This window comes from Battus philenor, unplaced genomic scaffold (genome assembly GCF_028537555.1).
Source record: "Battus philenor isolate CCGP_79_NKW_IND1 unplaced genomic scaffold, ilBatPhil1.0.hap1 SCAF_18, whole genome shotgun sequence".
Taxonomy (NCBI): Eukaryota; Metazoa; Arthropoda; class Insecta; order Lepidoptera; family Papilionidae; genus Battus; species Battus philenor.
In genome coordinates this window covers 2,426,535-2,453,078 of record NW_027181680.1, presented here as the reverse complement: position 1 = coordinate 2,453,078, position 26,544 = coordinate 2,426,535, and the positions used below count along the sequence as shown (strand labels likewise).

Here is a 26,544-nt window from a genome sequence, read left to right as displayed (position 1 = left end):
TATATGCCGTTTGGAACAGTCTTCTACAGCAGTCCTATAAATGATGACGATGATGGCAAGATGATGAAAACAATAAAAAGATTACAAACCCTACTTTCTGAGTTTTTTTTCTGAGTTTCTTGTTAGTTTTTTCCAGTAGGTAGCGCATTTCGAACTAATATAAAGTTAATTATAAGCTGACAATTATAAATCATTGTAATAACGTCAAATGATAGAGCTATTTTGTTTTTGACTTTGGTAAAATTTCCTTACATCCTGATCGTTAATAATGAGGGTTTTGATCCCCTGGACATGGAGTTACCTTCTTCATCATTAAACTGCTCCACCAGTTTTCATCTTCGACATCACGGTTCGCAGCAGGAAGTTTAGTGAGGAGTGGATTTGTTTAGACTAGCTGATGATGACTGGAATCACAATCTCTCGGACGCTTGCCCTTATTATAGCCGCCATCAGATTTTCAAAGGAATTTCCGTTCTTTTAGTCGTGACCGATAAATTCTAGTAATCGCAAGCAGAAAAAAGTCTGGTTTTGACATAGAGTTCGCGCAGAATAAACTGTTTAGTATGGATCGCATGCCAAGTCCAATGTGTAACATATTCCTCCAGCACCACATCTCACAATAATATATATGTTTGCGATCCGCCTTTTTGGAGGTACAAGTTTCTGACCCGTAACTGAATATGGATAAAACTAAATAATTAACCAGTGACAAGAATCAGATTGGGCTCTCCTATAATGATATTTTTCTTCAACTTAAAATTTCCCAGATTTGAGAACACGTAAAAAAATCAAATAATTTTTTTTATCGCTTTCATCTTCACTTCTTTATTCTTAAAACAGTATTTCTTAAATCTTTATCAGCTAAAATCATTACCTTTACATATTATTTTTTAAAGTATTTAATTTTTAACCTTTTCCAAAATTGCAATAAGGGTTGGAATTGCCTGTACATTATTGTTCGTGTAATTACGTAGCTGTTAATTGATGTTCGTTACTGATTTCAGCAAACAAGATGCCTTTGCCATAAGCAGATCACAAGCCATTCAATGATGCGCCCCGATCTCATGCTTAGGGTTGTACCACTCTATGTTTTGATATATCGATTGAATTTTTTTAACGATTTTTGATCGTTGAATTGTTTAATATAAAAACTATATTACTGTACGTCATTAACGTGACACTAGCTAATCGAAAAGACGTCTTCCATCATGATCATCATTATCTATATGTGGACGCCCAAAAAAGTAAACAAAATTATAAAATCTGTAGTTTTATTTATTTATTTAATTATTTATAATATTTTTTTACATTTAATGTATAACGGTGAACCCAATGCCGAAGATATTCTCTACCTCATAACCGTAATAATAATAAAACAAAATATAAAATCAAATTGCGAGGGAAAATAATAATATAAAAACACCTTAAATAAATATTTTCGGAGGGATAAATATATAATGTTTATGTTTATCTAATAAGAGAACAGACGAAATATAATTCGCGATGTGAAAACTTGAATTTTCAAAATTGATGCCTCAAGCACGCAATCAATGCTCGTGCTATTTAGTTATCGACGTTGCAAATGCGCGCCTTACTGAATTTTTTTTTCCATATGAAACTTATTAAAACAATTTCAATGAAATCGGTAAAGTTGTCATAAATCCATGTAAAGTTAGGGCGTGACCAAGAAAATTATGGATTTATTTTTAAATATTAATTCGTCGTCGTCGTTACAACCATAGACGCACACTGCAAGGCGCTCACCATAGATATCTATGGGGGATATATCATAATCACTTTGACAGGGTTGGCGATCGAATCGTGGTATTATGGTACGCAGACAACACTGCTGCCCATTCACATTAATTCCCAAAGTGTGGATTATATAACACTGTGTCTTGGGAATCAAACCTTAGATCTACAACGGCAAGTCTCAATCCTCTTCCACTGGACTACCGCCGCTCATATACATATAGATTACTTTTACAAAATACATATAAACAATGTTTTTTATTGCTCATGTATTCATGACAATGTCGTTAAGAAACCAGCTTCATAGCCTTACTTTTTTGACGTATAACTGATTATTTTGACTGTTGCTTCATAAAATTATAAGAATTATATATTAGTAAAAAAGTATATTATTTTATTAAAATAAGTTTCGTTCATGTTCAGAGAAATTTATAATTAAAAAACAACATTGCATAATACTAAGGCTTTTATTAATCCGCTCTTCAATCAAAATAACGATGCAGAAGTTCTTTAAGATCTTGGATTCTTCTATCTTCGTCAATGAGGCTGAGACATGGACGCTGAAATGTAACGCGTGGGTACTTTCAAGGTTTTGTGCTGAAAAAGAATACTCCGCATCACCTGGACAGCTAAACGAACGAAGGTTTAGACTACGAGACTTCTATCTATTTACCTACAAAGAGTCCTTGAAGACTTTGGTCTTAATGGCTGCAAGGGAAGAAGAAATTTTGAGAAGCTTATCATCTGTAAGATAAGATTGAAGATAAAAGAGTGGGGTGGAGTCACGACCCTCAGTAATGGAGTACATCTCGCAATTCAGCGTGCCTTTTGTCAAAGCCCTCTTCCAGCTGTCTCCTGATAAGCTCCATTCTCTGCTTCTTCGTCTAATATGACCCTAAGTTGAAACGGATTTCTTCTTCCCATTTCGTTTCCTGACCGTTCTTTCTTTTAATATTTATTTATCCTTTTTATTCAATGTGCAATGGAATTAATGTCATACATTTTTTATAAAGCAAATTCAAGTTGGAACAAAAATCACAATAGGCAGGTTTGTAAATTTTATAGAAAAAAAAATATCATATGCTATTGTCGATATATACAATAGCATATGATATTTTTTTTTCTAATCGTAATCGTAAATCGAATAATTGCTTGTCCAAAGCGTTTTTTCAAATTTGACGTGTGGCTCGATAAGCCGAGGGTCGTTGGGGCCGAAAAGGTTCCAGAGTGGCGACCATGAGTCGGTAGACCTGGTAGGCCTCCTACTGGTTGGACCCACGACATAATTAAGGTCGCGGGGAGTTGTTGGATGTTGGATGGATCAGGACAAGGTAATTGTAGCAATCTTTTGGTGGAGACCTATGCCTTGCAGTGGATATCTGTATGCTATATATACATGATATATATAGACATACATATAGCAAAAAAATTCTTAATTAAAGAGAAGTTATTACGATTCTTCCGCTAACAGGTCTCAAACTCTCTTAACATAACAGTCTGTTAACTTTTCAATTTCGAGGCGAAGTTTAGTCTAAAACAGAATGCCTTAAAAATGAAAAGAAAAATATCCTCACGTGGATACTATAAAGTAACTAGTTTGGTCATTTTAAAACTGTACATACTTACGACAAATACCTATCGAATCGTGCTTTTATGGTAAAATATATCGATAGTTAAGTGTATCGACATCACTAGAAGCATTTTATCGTTGCCCAAACTTGGATACGGAGTCGAAGATGGTTCATCGGTAAACTAAACACGTATCAATCAGTTTTTATTTCGGTAGCGCAAGAAAAATACCTCGAAAACTTTTATTTTGTTAATGGTATATCTTATTAAACATGGCGACTTATACTGTATATTTGTTGCTACGGGATTACAACATTAAATATACTCGCAATCTTTAATGTTCTGAAATTAAAAAAAAGCTATGTAATGTTTATTAATAAATTAATTTTATAGATTAGATGATACGTAAGAAATTTTGCCGATATATGTAATAATTTACAAATCTTTAAAGAAGTGAATATGTATAGCTCATTTTATGTCAACTAATGTATGACATATATACCTTACATTACCATGCATGGTATAGAATAAATAATTTTATGATAATATAGTAACAAAAACTTTAAAATTTCTTGAAATTTATTACTCTTTTTTATCTGTCCTTGAAAACTTGGTACTGGCAGAAGCTATAGGCTCATCGCATTCCAAAATAATTAAAAAAATAATGTAACATATTTCAGGGTTATTCAAGGTAATTGAAACTAAGTGTAAAACATTAAAGCTTTTTGTGGTAAGTCAAATTTTAAAAAGCTTTTTTTTAAGCAATTACGTTATTTATTAATTCTGAAACTTTTGATTTTTTAGACAGGATGCGCTGTACATTCAATATATTGAATTGAATAATACTTGAATGAACTAAACATTCATTTCTTTAAAAGTTAGTAGTAGTTAGTACTTTAAATCCATCACAGCCCAAAACTCTTAATGACCATAAATATTTCAATTATTTGATACACGCGTTAGAAAAAAAAATAGCGTCTTGGATTTCTTTCCTGCCTGATAAAAATACAACACGAAAAAGTTTTCAGTCGTTTGAATATGTTATTATACAATAAAACGAACGTTCCATATTCAATTTTCGACAGCGATAATTTTTAAAAAAAAACTAATTTAATATATTTTATAATGCGAAATTACGAAAGAATATCAACTCTGTTTTTTTAAGTGGCTTTTAGATAATTATAAATATAGTTTTACATTTTGTTTGATTAAATGCAATCATAATGAAAACTAAAAAAGAAAACTATTCCTCGCGTTATCATTGTCAGTATTTCAGCCGTATGGCGTTCAATTTTGGAGCGGAAAGCGTGCTATAGTGTTTTAAGCCTACCTTCTGCGCGCTTTGTGCCCACTACCACCACTTCGTTTGTCTACATATCTCCTAATTTTTTATTCAATCTTTTTTTATACAGTTGTAATTGAATAATCGTTTGTCCTACACGTCAAGACGAAGGTGGTACACGCCCATCCAAAAGAAACCTGCTCACTCTACTCTTAAAGGCTCCAGAGTTCAACTAATTAGAAAAAATAGACACAGGTAGGTCGTTTCAAATCTTAGCGACTCTCACCAAAAACGAGCTGTCAAACCGTTTAGTTCGAATTATGGGAATGTTAACAACGTATGGATGAAACTTTTGCCTGCGCCTGGTAGTCCGATAAAGGATTGGAGATGCTAAATCAGTTCGAAAAGAGCCTTCGAGCACTCTCCAAAGTATATCCTATAAAAAACCGTTAAGCTGGTAACACGACGACATAATAAATCCAGAGTACATCCCTTTCAAAGGGTCGTTGAGCGACTGTAAGTTTGCCGAATAGGCCAAAAGTACAGGAGTATGTTTTACCGGCGCTAGTTTATTTCTTTGTATAATAATTAAGATATTATGACAGTTATAAAACAAATATTGGAAGTAAAGTTGATTCTTTGAAATACACGTTCCATAAAACTTTTTATAATTGATGAACATTTAGAGAACCGAAGAAGAGTGACAAAAGATACAATAGTGACCACCATAAACGAATTTCAGTTCATCTTCAATTTAATCTCCAATTATATTTGAATATTCTTTTACCATAGGAAATACAGCATCAGAAAAACTCTATCGGTGAAGACTAATCAATCCTTAAGGAAGTCGGTTCGTTAGTATTAATATTTTATATTCATATATATCGCACTTCCTCGATTGTAGGATAAGATATCGTAATGTTATTTTAACTAAAATGTCTATTAACAGCCATTTTTTTATAAAACAATAATGAAAAATTAATTTAAATCAAATTAATGCGTAAAATACCATAGCCAACATTAAAATTTATTCCCGCCAAAAAGTTTGACATTTTGAATGTCTATTATATTTTCCATAGACAGTGCGTGCTTTATGAAATCCTTGACCACACAATAGATATTTTAAAGTCCGTCGTCCATAGATGAATACATTATAAAATCTATGAAGTAATCTACCCACGATCAATGATTGATGATATATTTAAGCATTGAAATGATATTAATACATTGTATACGATTTTTTTTAACTCTTGATACAACGAGAACGTGACCATAGAACGTAAACCAAGTCAATGGTACTAGTTTCTTATTCTAAAAACCTTTTAATTATTTATTCCGACAAAAATTGTATAAAATTAACTCCAGTGACCAGCATTCAATGTTTTGTCACTATAGGGTGAATAGACTAACTTGAATGGATTAAGATATGTACACATTACACTAGCCTAATCACCAAGGCATATTTATTTTTTTATTCATTTCTAAATAATAAATACGTTTAATTTTGCTAACAACCTACAGGGGGCAATCTTTTTTTCTTGGGCGTAACATCTCAAGTGTTGCCAGAGGCTATGTACTATAAAACTTTATAACTACAACACTTTTATGGTTCACTTAAATTCAGGTGTATGTCTCACTTATTCTCTCACTCTTATAAAATTTAATTCTTAACTTAGAATTGCGTACCCAGTGTCATCTATTGGTCATTAACAGTCACAGTGCTTAAAAATATACTAAGAACACCGACAGATGGCAATACTAATATTTATTACATTAGAAATTATATTTTTTTAATTTCAACTACACACAGAGAATATTAAGAAATAATGATTTTTTTTTAAATATTACTTTTATAAATTTAATTTTAATATTTTTCACTAAACATGAAAGTGGAATAATAATCCATTTCCGTCCAATATGTTTATAATCCTGTTAGTCTAAAATCATTATTTTAAGGTTATGGTGTGATGTTTAGGAGAATTGTGAAAAATATTAGTAGTTTTGTAAATATTGAGTATCAAACTTCAGGTTATATTGTAATTAATCGGCCTTATTCCAAAAACATGAAGGTGTGCATTTTTTTGGATAACTTAACAGCTTTTCCCAAGTATAATAAGAATTAAGACCATTGTTGAAATTATGAACCAAAGCCACGCCAATAGTTTCCACATGTAAGTTTTAATTTCTTGTAAATCAAATTAAATCTTTCACAACCAATTAACATATTTTAAAAGGTAACGCATGGAAAATTCAAAATCATTTTATTGATCCTCTAGCAGTAAACTCTACCAAAGAATTTTAATATATGAAAGGTTATTTGTAATAATGTCTAAAGTTTTTAAGCAACTTGTAAAATCTCATAGAAACATTTAGTAGTATAAAACCAAGTAAAAATCTGAACAATATGGCAGGCATACATTTTTGATATGTAATCGCCCATGCTGAAATAATTACCAATGAACTATTATTTGAAAAAAAAATCGCTATTATAAGAGATTCTTTTGTATTTCCTTTACCTATTTTATGTTATTTATTGTTTAAATGTATCTTGATGTACAAAAAACAACTAGTAGTTTAAATTGACTTGTTTTTTATTTTATTATAGCATTACACATGGTCCTATGTTAATATATGAGAAACCTAATAACCTAAAAAGTTTATCAAATCATTAGGTTTTTTTTGTTTCATTAGTTATAATTGTTTCAACCTTATTGTACTTTCTACAACTTCCCTAAACTTCTAAGCCAATGTATACATTTTTAGCAGAATTGTTATAAAGTAGATTTTGACTTATTCTATTTTAAACAACATTTAAATTTTTTTAACAAGGTCTTGGTTCTTGCTTAATCAGTAATGGATATATAAAGTTGGCCATGATAAAGTTCACTATTGAAAGTAACAAAAAATATATATGTAGTGCTATGAAAAAAAAAAAAATATATATATAATGAAACAAAGGAATAAATCTGATTCATTTATTGAAAATTACATTGCCAAGGTGTACTGCACATCTTCAGGAACCTTTGTCCAATTGCTGAAGGTTTTCAGAAAACAAGTTGCTACTGGAACTGAGTTTGATTCAACAATTTTTTTTGGAAAAATTCCAAATGCTCTGCTTGAGATGTCTCCCTTAAAGACTTTGTGGTAACAACTCATTCACCGTACTTCAATATAACTTTTCTTGGACACATTTTTCATTCAACCTCCATGGTGGCTAAATTGCTCAGAAATGGCTGACCAAATAACACAAACCCTGTTTGAATCACCCTTATGAATAAACCCATGGAATGCTCTGTTATTTAAAAAAAATGAACTTTATTATGGCTGCCCTGTATTTTCTTAATTTAACAATTTTGTGTGTACAGTATATAATTATATCTATCTACTTATGTTTTACTTATTTATTGTTATTTGTTATTATGCCCATCTGTTACATTTTTTAAATCTGTTTAAATGTGTAATTTTAGTAAAATGCATATTTTCAAACGTAAGCTCCTATAAGTATAAAATTTTGCAGGATTATTTTTTTTATAATAAAAAATTACCAAGAATGGATTTTATAAAATTATATTCACAAAAGGTAATATGGGCCATGCATAGGATGGAAAGAACAGGTAGTTTAATATAAATTTTTCAATATTTTCAGATTGGTACACATGATGGCATGTTCCATTGCGATGAGGTCCTTGCCTGCTGCATGCTCAAGAGACTCCCTGAGTACAAAGACGCAGAAATTGTTCGCACAAGAGACATGGAAAAGTTGAAGACTTGCGACATAGTTGTTGATGTCGGTGCCAAATTTGACCATGATAAGAAACTGTACGACCATCACCAAATAGAGTTCAATGAGACATTAAGTACATTGAGACCAGAGTTAGGAGACAAGTATAAGATCAAGTGAGTATGTATTAAATTGTTGTCCGGCATTTTTGGTCTTTCTGGTCTTTACAGCTTTGTCAGACTTCGGGCTATTTCTAGCTTGGACCTAGTAATATATAAATAAATTACTCATGTCTTGTGCCTTAACATAAAACTTTCTAAACATAATGTGACTTCTACTCAATAGACAGGAGCATTAAGTTTTTTATTTTAACAAGAAGGATCAACTAACTGATGATGCGCACTTGCATACAAATCATTGGCCTTTAAATACGATTTCATGCGAACATGTCTTGCTCGCCTATCCAATTTGACATTATGATTAAAAAGCTGCAGAAATAACAAAGCTACCACCCCTTCCTATTAATTTCTACGTTACTATTCTGCCATAGGACCACCTGTACATATTTATCTTAGGTTGCAAACTTCTTATGGACAGCACATATGTATTGCAATTAATCCAGAGTGCAAAATGCCAAGTGACTTGTTCTTGCAAGTTTAACAACAGTGTTTTAGATTGATATTAAAAACATCTATACTTTGGACCTGTTAATTAGTTGCAAAACAGTGCTTGTATAAGTAAATACTTTGATATTATGTAGATCCATTTTTAAGAAGTTCATAATTATCATTACAGGCGTAGACATCCACTGGACATGGTCCTCCCCATATTACAAATATGATACAGCTACTTAACTTTCATGTCATTTATTTATATTATTATTCGGGATTCTTTGCTAGAAATGTATATTAAATTTGGTATTTTTATGTTGCCTCGCACTATATCTATAATAATGTTTTGTTTGTTGACAAAAATATTTAAATTATTTAAAAAAATTGTGATAGACACATGTTAATAGGAATTAAAAGGAGCTGTATACTCCTAGTTTTCGTCTTAAATAATTCATATATGACACAAGGTATTCCAATGTTCAATAAAATTCTACAAACAATTTCAGATATACTGCTGGAGAAATTTAAATTATTTATTAAAAACATTGAAAAAAGTATATTATTCTGTCTAAAAATACTATATTGATGTTATTATATGGAATTAAATGTTGATGCTCACTTAAAAGGCTAATTATTATCATGGACTCTCTGTAAAACCAAATTTAAATAGACCCACTGTTGAGTATTCTGTGGGCTGTTCTCAGCAGGACTACCTTCCGAGCTGGTTCTAGCCTCTTTTAGGGATAATAATGTCGACGTTTTATGTTGATCAACAATTCAAGTGCTTGTAACAGCCAGTATGAATAAAAAAAAATTGGATTAGATTTAATTCACTTAACTTTCAGTGAATACTTGTGCATGGGAAGAATAGTAGAGCCCAATTTGATAGAAACCAGAACTGGATAAGGTTCCCATATATTATATATACATAAAAGCATCAACTGAAAGCTACAATTCTATAAGTAATTTAAACAGACCTGTGAAGATCCAGATATAAACTAAAACTACTTTTTTTTGTTATTTCTCTCACAATACTTAGATCACGAATGTTGGCGAGTATGTTGACTGTATAAATGAATTAAATAAATGAAAATAATGGTGGTAATTCAATCATAATTTTACAAAACAATAACAACAAATGAACAAGACAAAACTGCATAGTGAAAAAAACTCAATATAAAAATAATAAAAAACAAAAATATAACTAAGTTTTAAATGATCCAGTCGCCAACATTGATAGTTGTAACGCAATTAATTTTAAAATTTTATTAGCACTTGAAAATTATAGGAATTTATTTACAGAAAGATTTTTATATAATAAAATTTTTAGTCATTATATATGTATATGTTCACATTTATATGTTTAAGGATTATTGTAGAAACATATAAACATACTAATTTTATGAACACTACATTAACCATAGCCATACCAAAACTCATGATTCCAAACAAAATTTAAAGTTTTCTCTCTTCAATTTTTCATTTATTATAGATGGTACTTTAATGTTATCTGTTATTGCTATTTTCAGGCTCAGTTCAGCAGGCCTCATATATGCCTATTATGGTGAAAGAATAATTCGTACAAGGGAATCAAAACATACTCCTCTAACTGATGATGATGTCAAAGTTATCTATAAAAAAGTCTACGAAAACTTAATAGAAGAGATAGACGGTATAGATAATGGTGTGCCCATGACGAAAGAGGAGCCAGCATATAAAATTCGTACACACTTAAGTGCCAGAGTGCGCAGGTTGAACCCGGAATGGAACAGCGACCAAAGAATTGATTCTGATGAAATTTTCAAAAAGGCCATGGAAATGGTTTTGGAGGAATTTCTATATATTATTGACTATTCTATATCAATTTGGTTACCAGCAAGAGATTTTGTGAAATCCGCTATAGATAAACGTTTTGAAGTGCACAAAACGGGTGAGATACTAGAGTTCACCGAGAGATTTCCGTGGAAGGAACACTTGTTTGATTTGGAAGCAGAACTCGAGCTGGGTGATCAAATCAAATATATCATTTTTAACGATAAACCAAAATCGTGGAGGGTACAAGCGGTGCCTATAGATCCTGTCAGTTTTGTTTTGAGGTAAGTTTTTATTGTTCTTGTAATTTTATCATTGAAAGAAACCATCGTTCACAGATATGCTGGTTTCTCTTCAATTATAACAATATAACTCACCAACAACTCACTTTACCTTGTGGTTATGTTCCGAAAAAAGTAAATTAAGATTTTCTGTAGCAAACCATATAAAGATCGAAGATAGGTTTCAAGGTTACGAAAATACAACTATTTATAAAGAAAATTAAACAAAGTATGCATTTAAACAAAAAAAATAATATAAAATTTTATAACATACATACAAAAAAACGTATAAAATTACAACAAAATAAACTATTATAATATTACTATTAACTTAATATTACAAGTATGTGTAAAAAATAATAATACCACTGCTAATTTATTAAACTTTTTTGTAACCACAAACAACGCGTAAAACTTAATGTAAATTTATTATTCCCTTTTTAAAAAAAGGAAACAACATACTATGTGTAACTGAACTCTTGAAATTAGCAAAACAAAGTGAAAATAAAACTGTATTAAAACTGCGTTGAATTTATATATAAGAAAGGGAATCCCCGAGTTTTATCGCATGGCGCAATTAGATACAGAGTGTTGCCATCTTTAAAAAAATTTAGACTCGAAGCAAAGCAATTTTGAAAATCTAACGACGCACAGTGAAAATTAGTACTAATTATGCGAAATCACAAGTTAAAAAAAAAACTAAAAACGAAAGGACGCCAACCAAAAGGTGTATATAATCATTGTATCCTAAAATATAATATCTATATAATTTAACTAATCGCTTTTTAAGCATGAACCTTAACCAAAGTCAAATAAATATAAAACTTTGAGGCATAAGTTCAAAATGCTATTCAGTATTATTTACGCATGAATCGGCAATGAGCAAGCCACATGATCGCGGGCGCCTATGATTCTGGAGTAGAGACCATAGACTAGCAAGGTGGACTTTGTTGTCTACAAAGTCATTTGAAGATGTGGGTTGCAGACCACTTTCAAACAGTCTATATCCAATTGTAAACTTACTATGACTCAAATGATAATAATCCACACATATTGTCTATAACAGGTGCTGCCAAGCTCTTTGATAGTGCATGCCATTTTTCAAAATTAGAATTCTTTTGCCAACTCTTTTTTTTACAAAAATCATATTTTTTAAACTTATTTAAACAAAAATAGTGTATTGAAGTTACATACAACGGCACATGTATATGACAGTACTCCTTATAATACCTAATTATATAATACCTAATTAGCGTACCTAATTATATAATACCTAATTAGCGAAATCAAAACCACCTGCTTGGTGGTTTTGATTTCGCTAATTTTATGGTTGGATAATAATAATAATTATTCACACCAGTAATTTGTTTCGATTTCCCAGCAGCTGACATAGGTTGTATAAATTTAAATATTGTAATAATTCAACAATCAATCGTAGCCAAAAATAATTGTTCAGAGCCGCAGTTTGGCCACCCCTGGTCTATAAGATTTATCAGGTAAAACTGATGGCCATTGTCAAAATTGTAATTGTTATAAATATTTCCTCTTTGTATTAAAATGTACAAGGTGTGTACATTATAGTACATATATTTTATTTAAAAAAAACTCTAAATATTGTATTATTTGTTATGATTACACCATGCAAGTGTCAGGTCTACCGCTATCTATAGAGAGGTGGGGTACAGTGCTTTGCGCTGACTATTCATAGCAGGTTTATGGAGGTCACCTTGCAATACATTGGCATTTCATCTACACTAACCAAATTTCTCTATCAACCTAATTAATTATAAATAATCCTACTAATGCTTGAAATTAGCAATTGTTCACACTCGGCAGGTCTAAAACCCTTATGGTATAGAGATTTCACTGTTATACTAGACAAATTCACTATGATTTTATTCTTAGTTATTTTATTAACAAGATTGCATACCTAAGTTGTCTAGACTTAGGGTATGTTTATATATCCAAAGGAACAGTAGACAAGACAAGACACCTTACCATACCTGCAAAGATTCTATATTGTTTGTCATACATTGTAAGTGTACATTCAAAAAGCTGTTTTCAGAGTAAAATAAGACTTTTGTTGTACTAATCGGCCTTCTTCCATAAAATTCCAAGGTCTTTACTTTTTAGTCTTTTCTATGCTCTTGTTACTGACAGACTAGCTGCTTCACATATAATTTCCAAAACTCTATTATGGCTATACAAATAGTAACCTCTGTCCAGGAGTATTTTATATCCTACTAGCAAATGTTTAGCATATAAAGAACGCTCTCAAACTAGTTAAAGGCTCCATGCTGAAAAACAAACGTGGGTCATTTTAATTAGTAATGACACTTAATATATTAAGGGGACTGGAAAATATTGTCGTTTCTGTCTACATATATCACAGAAAAACCGATTGATTTTTACCGCTTCGGCATTGAAAATTTATATACTAGATGGCAAAAGGTTGTTGATAACGAAGTTGAATATATTTTTGATTAGAAATAAAAACTTGTTAAAAATGTAGTCGTGTGAATATAAGTTAAGAAAGTGACCTTACTTTCCGGTCCCCGTGATATAAAGATACTAAACCTCATATGTAAAACAACATTGATTACTAAAATATTAACAATTCTACAATAAATTATGTAAAAGTATGGTTCTTACTAATTATAAACCATAATAGACAACCATTATAGAAATTTAGTGTAATTTGGAATAAATAACAGGGGATATCACTCATAAAAGCGTGTGTTAGTGTCCTATACATGGTTCAACTAGTTTTTCTATATTTATTTTTATGTACTCTTTACAACTTGTATAAAGTCGGACTTCATGCCTTATTGGCATTCTCTACCAGTCAAGATTGTGCAGAGATAATTAGGGAGGCAGATGTATAATTTTCCATAAGTGTTAAATATTTGAACATATTATATACATTACAAATACTTGTTAAATAAATTACTTATAAATACATACTTTAGTATAAGGATGTAATATATACACTAATTACACATAAAGTCATAGATATACTACATTTTTTCCAATTTGAGATAGCTATGACGTATATTCCGCTATTAATTTCAAACATTGATTTGTTCGAAACAATGCTTTGGACAGGAAAATAATAATGTATGTTGTAAGACGCGCATTGCTATTGTTAGTTTGTTAAGAAAGCAGCATATTCAGTAGGTGATAAGTTTGATATAATAACTTTTAAAGTTTTCAATATTTGTTTCAGGAAACCTTTGCATAAGAACTGGCGCGGTATTAGAGATGAATTGTTAAGTGAAGTGGCCGGTATAAAGGGTTGTATCTTCTGCCATAGCAATGGCTTTATCGGTGGCAATGAGTCAAGAGAGGGAGCAATACAAATGGCTGTAGCGAGCTTAGAAGCAGATGTATGATAGACAACAATCATGGCGCTGGAATAAATCTTACCTTAATAACTAATACAATTATGGTGCTAAATGTTTTCATTTTGTTAAACTCTGTACCATGTTGTTGGGTTATTTCACGTGCAATCACATAACTTGCTTCGCAATGTAATTTAAAATCAAAAATAAAATGTTTGGTATAGATATTGTGTTTTATTTACGAATCTGTTAAAATCATATAATTATAAGATCTAATGGAAGTGACATGGTTTAAAAAAGAAGGTAGTTTTGCAATATATAAGAAGATTGGTTATATGTAAAAGCTGTAGTGAATGTATATCTCATTTGTCACTTAAAAAACTAAAGCTTTTATATTCATTTCCAATAACCCTGTATAAAGTAATCAATTGGCACAATAACATTTAGTAGAACAATGTCTGTAGGGACAGATAATAAACAATAATTAATATTATGTAATCCTAATTAAAAAAATACTTTATGCGTTTTGAATAGGGTACAGTATCTGGCGATAAATATTGCACATCGACTTTTGGAAAGAGACAATCGGCTTTGTAGAACGTTATTCTGTCGCACGAAATACAACGACTGACAAAACGGTAGTGTGGGATAAAGATAGTGCTCTACGAAGATTGCATTTAATATGTATGTATATTATTATCCTGTAATTGTAGACAGACCAAATAATGTATTTGATTAAAATTAACATCAACTATTGCTGCCACTAATTGAAGTTAAAACCAGATTTTATGAAATATTTTGAAAATAGCACTCATTTTTAAATTTGGAGGTAAAATCTTAATAAATACATTAGGTAAATTAATAAAACAACCATTTCTTTTGCTTTTTGTTATTTCTTAATATATATAACATTTTATTCCTTGTTTTTATTTTATAAATACCAATTGGTGTATTTTTTTAACATGGCCAATGGGTTTATGGTTGCTGGCACAATCTATACTGGATTTGATGGTGACAGAAGGCTGTAAACTCTTTGCTTAGATTCCATTACTGTAAATAATTTTGACCGCTGCCTTTGTAGCCTTGGCTTGGGTCATTGCATAATTTGTACTGGGGTACAAACAGAAGTAATGTATATTCTTTTTATTTTCGGCTGGTAGACATCCACTGCAAAGTATAGACTTCCTTCAAATATCGCTACGATGACCGGTCTTGCGTTGCCCGAAATCAAACGCTTATCATGATCTTTATTGTCTTTGGTCCACTTAGGGGCCTGACCACAGTGCTATACCGACTAGTTGTCACCATCCGAGAACCTTCCGGCCCCAACGACCTTCGGTTCGGTCACTTCAGATGAGCAATTCTTCGAGCTACTTTGGTGAACTCGATAACCAATCATCACCATATATAAATAATTGTTGATCTAATTTAATATACCAGTCAAAATACCTTAATCTATCACTTCAGTATTTGAGGTTTCTGTTGATGATGTATACCAATTGTCTGGGAGTAAGCCAATTCAGCCATACTGCGCATTAGTTTTTCATAAAATTGTTACTCATCATAGGCATAGGAATGATTTTATTTTAAGTCCACATTTAGTTCCATTACAAACTAGATAAAAGAGAAAACTAAATTTATTCTCGTAGTATATGTAAACACTATATAATTATAACAGGGACAGTGTGTGTTATTCTTAACAATAAAGATATTACAATATTATATACAGGTTTTCATATAAATCAACGTCAATAGGTTGCAGTAGATAGGGTAACTCCCGGAATTTAATAAAAAGATCAATTCAAATTATATTTACTGGTATGTTCTCTCTACTATAGCTATAAAACTGTGTTTTAAACACTATAAGAATAATCCGTACTAAAATTGCACGATTCTCAAGAAAAATAACACTATTTGTTGGACTGTTAACTCTAAGTTTATAATTTTTCCAAATTATTTAACAATCGTTTTTTAACACGCTCTTTCAACTTATTTCGTCTTGACGTAGATTTATGGAAAACCTATAGAACAGTTGTCACATCTACAAGATATGGTTCCATTTGAAGCCATTTGATGAAAGTCTTCGTAATAATACGAAATAGTAAAAACAATGTCTCCATATCACAAATCACTTTTGTTTTTGATAGTTTCGTCACCAATTTTAATTTCTTTAGCATCAACCTTGACAGGACTTTCATGTTCATCATTAACTTCTTTCATCTCAGCCTTAACAGGACTGTCATGTTCATTATTATCTTCTTTTAAATCATCATTAGTTGGACCGTCATCATCTTCATTACTAACTTCTTTCACATCATCATTGATTGGACTATCATCTCCATCATCACTTCCTTTCTGATCATTTTCCGTTCCGTTTTCACTGGCGACATCTTCGCTGGGTTCATATCTGTGGATCTTTAGCTTCTCAAGCCATAATCCCATGGAATTACCTTCAATTTCACCTTTGACTATGTTAGGATTGATTTTTTCCTTTTTGAACGTCTTAACTAGTTCTTCTTCCTCCTCCCAGGTTAGACTGTCATGACTATCTTTGTATCGGGCGTCATACCTTTCATAATGTACCTATTAAAATGCATCATAAATACATTAACATTAATGATTCAATTAAATAAACATTTATCAGTTAAAGTCTCTGGAGACAGTAAAAGATATATTTAAAGGTTAATTCAAAAGACCGGTATTAAGAAAAATAAGTCACTAATTGGAAAGTTGGAAGCATTATAAAAGATATCTAATGATATGAAATTTAGGACACCCTGAGGGTCTGAAAGACAAACTGGCTCAGATATTAGAACAACATCAAAAATATCAGCCTTAGAGCCAAAGTCTGCAAACAAGTAGAGGCAAAACCTTTCCCAGTTCAAACACATCAGAAAACAAGATTCCTGGTGTTAGTTCTATCTGGAATTGACCTTGGAACCATAAAGACTACAGGTAAGGAAGGCAACTAGATAATCACTGACCAAGATGGGAAAAATTTAAGAAAACATTATAGGTTCAACACTAAATTTATAACCGAGTAAGACCAACCCATCTACTAAGTGTGGCGGTATGGTATATACACCTAAGATATCTTTGAATGAGGTCTATGCTTTGCTGTGAACATCTATGGGCTGATATTATAAAGACCGAAAAAAAGAGAAATAAAAGATTTAATTCAATATTGCCATACCTTATCCAAGACTAAACCAAGCCCTGGTGCTGTAGGTATCATCACTTTTTCCTTCCCGAATGCCTTTTCAAGTGTTGCCATGTCAGTGTGCCCTCTAACTATAGCTATCATCAGACCGATCATTTTCCTGATTTGATGGAGCATAAAACTTTGACCCTGTTAATACAAAAATATTTAAATTACACAAAATGCATTTGCGAATGAAATTGTTAATAATAATTATTCTAGCAGTGGTAGCTTGGCCATAGAGGACTGAGACTTGGGATTGCAGGCCGCTGGTTCGATACCTGATATTTGTATACTCCTGTATAATTCATATTTTGTGCATAGCATAGACAACTGCGTCATCTGCATACCATGATACTATACTGCGATTGCCAACTCACTCACTCACTTTGGTAAATCCCCCATAGATACCTTTGGGGGAGTTCTATACTCTGCAGTGGGCCACATGTGCACTCAGGACAGAATGTACCCATACTATTAATTAACTGCAAATTAGTTTTTTACAGTTTTTACACCTACAACCAATCATCCTGTATATATCCAAAATAAATACTATAACATATACATAAATTACACATATATTATGTAGTCTAAAAGTAAATACATCCTACCTTATTATTAACCTACCTGCCAAGAAGTCTCGAATATTCTTTTTTAACATAAAAAAGTTTCTCTAATTCCAAAATAGGATAGTTAATCATTTACCTTAACTAATAATTCTGCAAACTCCCATTCCGATTCTATAAATGTCCTGTCCAATGTGAACCCCATCATGTACCTTGATGAAGAGGGATCCAGGTAATGTCTAAAACAATAAAACTAATTAGATACATATTTAATGATAAAAAAGCCACCAACACATAAAGTTGATTGCATGCTAGAAATAATTTTAACATTATTTTCATAGCAAATTAAATGAAGAGAAATTTGATTATCATAAGATATATATTAGATAAATTACTAATATTACTTTTCTTTTTACTTTTTAGTTCATGCAGCACCATCATTTTTACCATAGGACATCCACTGCTGGACTTAAACCTCCCCCATTGATTTTCAACAACATCAGTTGGAACCGGATTGCATCCACCATCTTCCAACACTTATTAAATGTTCTAAACACCGATGTTATACACGTTCAATAAAACATTTCATCATGTCAGCGAATAGTTGTAAGATTCAGGCGTTACCTCGCGAAAGTCCATCCTAACTAAGAAAGGGACTAATATATAGCTACTTCCGCTAGTAATGACTCGGTGTTTGGCACTGGTCGGTGTAACATCTGAGGAAGCCCCGTGGAGTGAAACACGTGTAGAGTGAATTAACGGTGGTAGTTGTGTTTCGCATTGTTTGCCGCACGCCCATTTATCAGCGTCTGACGGGCGGTGCACTTAATTGCACGACTACTGCTGCATAGCGGAAGTAGTAGTCCCTTTCTTAATCGTCACAGAAACCGGTTTCGCTGCTAGTCTTCCCGGGATCTTAGCTATGTTGTTGGTCCTTCAAGTGGGTCTACTCGAGAACCTTTCCACCCCAACGGGCGATGTTGCCCACTGCCACTTCAGACGAGTAATTTTTACAGCTACGTCGGTGACCTTAAACTTTCTGGGGCCATCGTAAGTATCCACGTTTTGATTTCAAATATCATCACCGTAGTAGTAAAACATATGATAATAAATAATTTTTATGTTTAGAAAGTCCAAATCCCACAATTTCCAGGTGTCCATATAAAATGTCAATGTACAATATCCACAATATAAAGTGTCAAAATACGATATCCACCATATAAAGTGTCAATATACAACATCCAACAAAAAGACTGTATACAGTCTGAATAAGACATTAAGTGTCAATACACTTACTTTTTCTCAGTAAAATTATGATAACTTTTAGTTCCTTTATACACATCCAAGACGTCATTAACCTTTTTCAAGGTATCTCCTGTTATCCTGTACAATTTCCTTTCTTCTACCGTGACTGCACTTGGTTCAAATACAAAGGTAGGTAGAGTGTAACTGTATGTTCTCGCATTACATTTTATTTTGGAATTGAACTTGTTAGTGACCCGTTTCACACCGAAAACTTTAATGCTATCTGGCAATCTTTTGTTTATTTCTTCTATGTCAACTTCTAAAGCTGAAAAAAATAAATTTAAAATGTAAGATTAATAATAAACTTTAATACTATCACTTCTAATATTTAAAACTACAAGAATCAATACTACTCCGAGAATACTCTCAATTCTAACACTTCAAACTACTAGAATCTAGTGCAAGAACAGTTTTACTTCTAACACTCCAAACTATTAGAATCAATACAACTTCGAGAATACTCTAAATTCTAACACTTCAAACTACTAGAATCAATACTACTCCGAGAATACTCTCAATTATAACACTTCAAACTACTAGAATCTATACTACTGCAAGAACAGTTTTACTTCTAACACTCCAAACTATTAGAATCAATACAACTTCGAGAATACTCTAAATTCTAACACTTCAAACTACTAGAATCAATACTACTCCGAGAATACTCTCAATTATAACACTTCAAACTACTAGAATCAATACTACTCCGAGAAAACTCTCACTTCTAACACTTGAAACTACTTTATATCATGATATCTATACATGTTTATCTCCACAGCTGTAATATATCTTGCACTCTTGTTGCTGGTACACTAACTTAACTGCTACAGCATATAATTATCAAAACTACTATGACCATTTAGGACGACAGCCTCTGTCCTAGTGTATTTTAAACCCGACCAGTTAATATTTTGCTGTGCCTATTGCTTCTCTACAATGTAAGTACTTCAAAATGAAAGGATCCTTTAAAACACTTAATAATAAAAATGAGTTACTTAAGCATACTTACGTAATTTAAGTGAGACAACTTGACGAGCTGCAGAAACACCCTTGTCTGTCCGAGAACTTCTCTGGAACTGCGCGTTCTGTTGGTTATTAAAGTCCTCCTCTGTTATATACTTTGCTTCCAACAATGCCTTTAGCAGATCTTCTTCTATTGTTCTTACGCCGGGATTTCTGTATGAGTTATACTAATGATAAATTCTATTTTCTACAATATCAACGATCAGACACTTAACACTACCCACTAAAATGACTGGAAAAATTTTATATTTACATTATCTTAATAATTACATAACTTTTATATCTAATATTAATTTGTACAGAAATTCATACTGAAAAATAATGCTAACAAGTTATAATAATCTCTCCATAAAGGCCGCTTCCTAGCAGTCTTTTTAGAAATCTATACTGATCTATTTGGTGGACAAAATAACGACTAAAGAGACATGTGGATGTCCAATACAAAACCACTGACATTTTGATGATATCAAAAAAATTGCTTATACCTAAATTATTCAATTAAACCTTTTTACTTAATAAATATTATTTATTATAGTGAAAACAAGTCTATCTACATATTTTTAAAAAAAAAAATTCAACCATCTCTGTGTCCATTCTAAAACTACATTTCGACAAATGTTTCTTTTCAATATTAATTAATTGTTTTTATTCATAATTATTATCCTTACGCTAGTATGGCAACAATTACTATGTTATGGAAGTGGTAAGGGTATATCTTTGGGGCAAGCCTATATTAAGCAGCTGATTTATCTGTTAAAACATTATTATTAAAATACATATATTATTAAACTATGACAGTTATAAGAGACAAATGTTATTGAAATTTTTTATCTTTGATTATAAGTTTCATCGATGGGTTCCCTATTACCAATTGAACCTATTATAACTATACTTTTAGCATAAAACCTAGTCCTCCTTGTGTTCCACAGGAACAAAGGTATAAATTGTAAAATACAACTATGAGCTTGAAATGATGAAGGGAAGAAGGCGAAGTATGGAAGAGGATATATACAAGAAGGAGATATAATGTTGTGAAGGATAAAATAAGTAAATGAAGAAATTGTCAAGAAAGTAAGGAGAAGGCATAATAAAGAACCAGTGCCAACCATGATAGGTTTCCCCTGAAGGGGCCTTAAAAAAAGTACAATATATAACATGTACATTACCTCTGCATGCCATAGTAGTCTATACCGCAATATCCTAACAACATTGCCATTTTTTTTCTTTTAATCCTCTCCACCGGTTCACAAAGTTTTTTTTCATCTGTCTCCCCATTTTCCTTTCTATTCTGATTATTATCTTCCCATTGACGCTTCCGTAACCGTTTCTTGTATCGTGTGAAATTTTTATCACGGACTAGTTGGTCATCATTTTCTATTTCAGCTGGAGCTTCCATTGCTATAAAAATATCATTGTTAAAACTATCAATTAAAGAATACAAGCACTTGTGTCTAGATAATATGCAATATGACTAAGGAGGTTGCTGCATGTAGAATGGTCCACAGAGATACAGATCAATGGAAAACTAGTACACATGTACAAGCACATACCTACACATGAAGGCATTTCATTGGAAATGACTAGTGAATATTTATATGAATATTCCTTATTTAAAATGTTTATTTAATATAAGTGTAGTTTTTTTGGTGTCAGCTTTTATAAGTTAAATGATTATAATTGTATTGTGTGCTATAAATATATTCATATTTTTTACAAGGCCTTCCTCAAAGATAGCCATGAAGACCCTGTCTTGCAACTTCCCCAGACCACTTAGTTGGGTATCCACTTAGTAGAGAGCCTAGCAATCATTATATCAACCTGCTTGTGGTCGCCACAAGAGAAACTATAGGCCCTAACAGCCCTCGGTTGTATAAAGATTTACCCCACCCATTGCTACTTCAGACGAGTAATTCTTCAAGCTATGTTGGTAACCTTGGTTCTTCTGCATATCTATTTATTTATGATTTTTATTATAATGATTTTTATTTACAGATATTTAAATCACACTGATATGAAGTACATATTTTAGGCTTATATATACATTTAAAAATAATAATTATAGCCAAATTTAGCCAAAGCATTTCATATTAATAAGATATGCTCTCAATGTTTGTAGGTGACCAGCCAAGATATAGTGTGACAAATAAAACTATAAAATCCAATAGAAGCAATGGATGGTTTCAAGGTACAGCTCTCTCATTTAGTTGTGACACAGAATGCTTAACATATATCAAGTGACAGCTCAAGTCTAAATCACCTTGTACTTAGTTACTAGATATACAATAGAGAAGCTAGTTTAGTGGCCTTCCAATACTATAATAGCTTATGAGCCCTGAAGCTTATTTTGAAGAAGTCAAGGCTAAGTTCTCTGCTCTGTACCACTTCAAGACATAAGGCTGTAAACACTGATAGACAAACAGCTATGTTTTTACAGGGTAAATGAAACTTAAGTGAAAGTCGTCAGAATCTTCACCCTCTACTGGATATAGATTTCCCCCTAGATTTGCAATAGGACCTGTTGGAAGCGGCCTGCATCTAGCACCTTCCAATAATCTTAACAAGGCTGACTGTCCATCTTGTAGATGGACACACTACAAGACACTTGCTGTTTTATCCATTGGGTTCTCACATTTAGCTACTGTTGTCAATTAATAGCTTTGTAATTAAGTTGTAATCTAAACTTAGATATCAAGAAAATGTCTTGTAACACTTACCACTAGGCAAAATGTTAAGCGCTTTTCTTTCCTTTGTTGTATCTGTAGTAATGAATTATATTTTATCAATGAAAATAATTTTAAATTCCTAACAAATATACAGCCATTTTGCAAAAAAAAATTAAAATAAATTAGATATACTATGGATTACAGTAGATTTTCTATAATTTTATAAAAAATAATAAATTTTTCTATCTCCTTTATTCTATCCGCTCATCAATATAATTCCTAAGTTTTTTAATAACATGATATGCATTATTACCAGTAATATTAAGAAAACAAAAATATTTTGGCTTCCGCAAGGTTATCATTATCTAAATTTCAGCAGAAAAATTTTATTGTAATATGATTAAATTTATAGAACCTATAATTTCAAATTATTACTACTATTATTTCAAAAAATATATGTACTTTTTAAAAACATTACAAGTTTCTACTAACCTAAAAACAACTTACATACTATAAACTGAATTAATAAAAATTATATAATATTTTTGTCATGATTTAAATTTATAAATTAAATAACTAACAATAATATAAATTAACATACTTCAGTACATCTAGAACAAATAGAAATATCTAAACACGTGTAATATCTTCAGTATTTATCTACCTGGTCTAATTAATGGCTGTCGCAGCAGACTCTGTCTTATAGAACCTACGATTGATTTTAATAATCTGACAGACATACCTAAAATAACACTATAAATGTTTCTTTAAAAAATTGTTTAATCAACAAATTCAGTTACAAAAACATTTCTGACATTTTGCATTACGTCAAAGATCGTGGAATGATGTACACTTATGTCATACACATTTTTTAATAACGTCTGGAAACACTACAAACAAACCAACTCCCCAAGACTCATCATAATTGCTGATTAATATCATTTGCAATAGTTTACATCTAGTGGTTTATTAATTAGGTTTAGTAAAACAAAAATTATAATTTGTGACATAGGTCGAAAAACAAAGCTGAGATTGACAATAAGCAACCACAAATAAAATAATATTTCCGTATATACATAATTTTGTATCTATAAGGCTAAAATTTTAACATTAAATATTCTCGGCGGTTTTTACATCTTAGTCATAATTAGGATTCTGTAATTTTAAATCTGTGATGTTTGATTAAAAATTGAAAATAACCATGTTATTTATATCTACAAAATAAACAGTAATATTTTTTGTATAAAAATAGTGTTCGTAATGTAACCATTTTAAAAAAAAGCAAATTATATTTAAATACTTATTTTATATATTATATTACCATATATTACCAAATCAAACCATTAAGACAAATATTACAGAATGTTAAAAAATACATGCTTTTAAAATATTGATATACATTTCTAAAAAAAATTAGAAAATTGAAATACTATAATGTTTTCCTTTTTTTCCTATTTTCATATATTAATTGAGTGATAATTATATTTGCCTTATATGGATACAATAGATACAATAAAATACTTGCTTACTTAATGAAATATTAAGCAATTCATATTGTAATGAAATAGGTGACCTAACAATTACCTGATTACACACTAGCATCAAAGTTTCATTGCGCATGTATTAAATCAGCGCATGCCCAACAAGTACCAATTATTTTAGAAGACGACATTAAATCACAATGGGTTGACGCAGTGATAAAAATGAGAGGTGGAAGTTCAGAAAGGTTGGTTGTGCGTGGGTCCCGTAGAAGAGGGGAAACACGCGCAAAGCTGACGAAATATATAACTGTTATGTTAGCAGCGGTTCTAAGTGGCGGAGGTTCTGCACTACTTTTTCTGGTACCATTGTATGCAGATCCAGCCTTGAGCGCTCTAGCTGCTGACTTCGATCCAGTGCCCGCAGAGTGTGTGACGGAAAGACGTGACGATCGACTCGGCTTAGATAATTGTACATGGGCGTCGTGTAGAGAAGGATGCACAAGCGACGCTTACAAATGCACGCAGCTACATGTGAAATATAAATCCAATAACGAGGAATGGCGTCCAGCTGTACTCTACGTCAATATAAAAGGATGCGGGTACCCTCCTGCTGTCGACTGTGACAACTTCACTATAAACTATGGATATGTCGGAGCTAGATATCCTTGTTACTGGTCGAGGGCGGATACTACAGTTGTGGTCCCTCGTTGGTCGAGAGGAGAACAAGTGGCTACAGTTACTAGGACCCTGGCGTTACCTTTGTTCCTGTCTGGATGCGCTGGAATTGGCCTGTGCGCTCTGCACTGCGAATGTAGACCGAGACGCCGTCGACGTCCCCCACGCCGCCCACCACGCTTGCCGACTCTATCACCGGACGAAACATCTGTGTATAGACTTGGTTAGTTCTTTAACCATTCCAATTTCGTGTGTTTATCTATATGGCACAAAATTAACTAAACGATATTCGATTGTACATTCTGTCGTAAGTAAATGTGTGTAAATATGCAAAATGTTGTTTCATTAAGGCGCCTCTATCGTGGTAAAGAATTCAAATTTCTTTTACTTTTATATATTTTACAAATGGCGTAGTAGATCCCCCACTATGTAGTCTGATATAGACATCAAAGTCGCGGGAAGTTGCTAGATGCCATCACTGGAAGGTAGATCTATGCCTTCCAGTGGGTGTCTATCGGCTGACATGAAGGTGATGATTCTGAAAATATAGCAAAGTAGAAATTTATGAAATTTCAAATTTCGTTGACCTTGATTAGTCATGTGTGTTATTGAATTATAGAGGTCAAGGCTTAATCAATCGTGTATCTTATATAGATCCCGTTTCTACATTCTCTCGAATTCGATACATAAAAGTAGAGCTTTTTAACGTTCCTTCAAAGTGCTCCCTTTACCTGTTTTTGGCGATTTTAAGTGCTAAAAGGTTTAAGGAGTACTCCTAGTATATCTACTTTTTTAGGTGGTAAGAGATTCCTTATCGTAATTGAAATGAAACTACAGTATGTGTAATAAAAAACAATATTTTTCACACGGAATCCTTGTATCGAAAAAAAATATGACTTTATAAACCCGTGGGAATCATATTTAAGGTATATAAATATATATATATATATATATATATATATATATATATATATATGTGTAAAATATTATTGACGCCTAAAATATTAATAGTTTTAATTCGATTCAAGCAAACAAAACTTGTACACAATATTTGAATCAAAACTAAGGAAAAAAAAACAGTTGTTTTTTTCGTTTTCAATTTGCTTAAAACATTTTCTTCTCATTATAACAATGGAACAAGTGAAGCTTTTCAAATGTATTACATTTTGTTTGAACTATGAATATAAAGTTTGTATTATTTACGTAATGCATCTTTTGTTTGCATTCATATTGTTATAGATACAAGAGATTGTGTTATGACCT

The 26,544-nt window shown here is 31.7% G+C and overlaps 3 protein-coding genes across 4 annotated transcripts; 2 read left to right on the top strand and 1 right to left on the bottom strand.

The window, feature by feature from the left end:
* The first annotated feature begins 6,557 nt into the window (after positions 1–6,557).
* LOC137920310 (MYG1 exonuclease) lies at positions 6,558–14,475 on the top strand. Its single transcript, XM_068763605.1, has 4 exons — positions 6,558–6,672; positions 8,250–8,500; positions 10,465–11,031; positions 14,255–14,475. Exons 1-4 carry the CDS (start codon positions 6,571–6,573, stop codon positions 14,418–14,420), a joined length of 1,086 nt encoding a protein of 361 aa, XP_068619706.1. The 5' UTR covers positions 6,558–6,570; the 3' UTR covers positions 14,421–14,475.
* A 1,855-nt stretch (positions 14,476–16,330) lies between these two features.
* Pus1 (Pseudouridine synthase 1) lies at positions 16,331–23,975 on the bottom strand. Of its 2 annotated transcripts, none has more exons than XM_068763535.1 (8): positions 23,790–23,975; positions 23,177–23,218; positions 21,629–21,860; positions 20,449–20,615; positions 19,431–19,704; positions 18,274–18,373; positions 17,563–17,718; positions 16,331–16,952 (listed from the first exon to the last, which is right to left on the bottom strand). In XM_068763535.1, exons 1-8 carry the CDS (start codon positions 23,863–23,865, stop codon positions 16,491–16,493), a joined length of 1,509 nt encoding a protein of 502 aa, XP_068619636.1. In that variant the 5' UTR covers positions 23,866–23,975; the 3' UTR covers positions 16,331–16,490. The 2 variants fall into 2 exon arrangements, with proteins under 2 accessions (XP_068619636.1, XP_068619637.1); XM_068763536.1 differs by having other exon boundaries at positions 23,868–23,975.
* Positions 23,976–24,789: 814 nt separating this feature from the next.
* On the top strand, positions 24,790–25,509 carry Teh1 (tipE homolog 1). Its single transcript, XM_068763722.1, has one exon. The coding sequence runs from the start codon at positions 24,829–24,831 to the stop codon at positions 25,507–25,509; it is 681 nt and encodes a 226-aa protein (XP_068619823.1). The 5' UTR covers positions 24,790–24,828.
* The last annotated feature ends 1,035 nt before the right edge of the window (positions 25,510–26,544 follow it).

Coding starts and splice junctions, on each gene's coding strand:
- LOC137920310 (XM_068763605.1), top strand. CDS start 6,571: ATGTTTAGGAGAATTGTGAAAAATATTAGTAGTTTTGTAAATATTGAG. Junction 6,673..8,249: donor CTTATTCCAAAAACATGAAG/GTGTGCATTTTT, acceptor CAATATTTTCAG/ATTGGTACACATGATGGCAT. Junction 11,032..14,254: donor CCTGTCAGTTTTGTTTTGAG/GTAAGTTTTTAT, acceptor TATTTGTTTCAG/GAAACCTTTGCATAAGAACT.
- Teh1 (XM_068763722.1), top strand. CDS start 24,829: ATGAGAGGTGGAAGTTCAGAAAGGTTGGTTGTGCGTGGGTCCCGTAGA.
- Pus1 (XM_068763535.1), bottom strand. CDS start 23,865: ATGTCTGTCAGATTATTAAAATCAATCGTAGGTTCTATAAGACAGAGT. Junction 21,861..23,176: donor GCTTAACATTTTGCCTAGTG/GTAAGTGTTACA, acceptor ATATTTTTATAG/CAATGGAAGCTCCAGCTGAA. Junction 16,953..17,562: donor TTGGTTTAGTCTTGGATAAG/GTATGGCAATAT, acceptor GCATTTTAATAG/GTACATTATGAAAGGTATGA.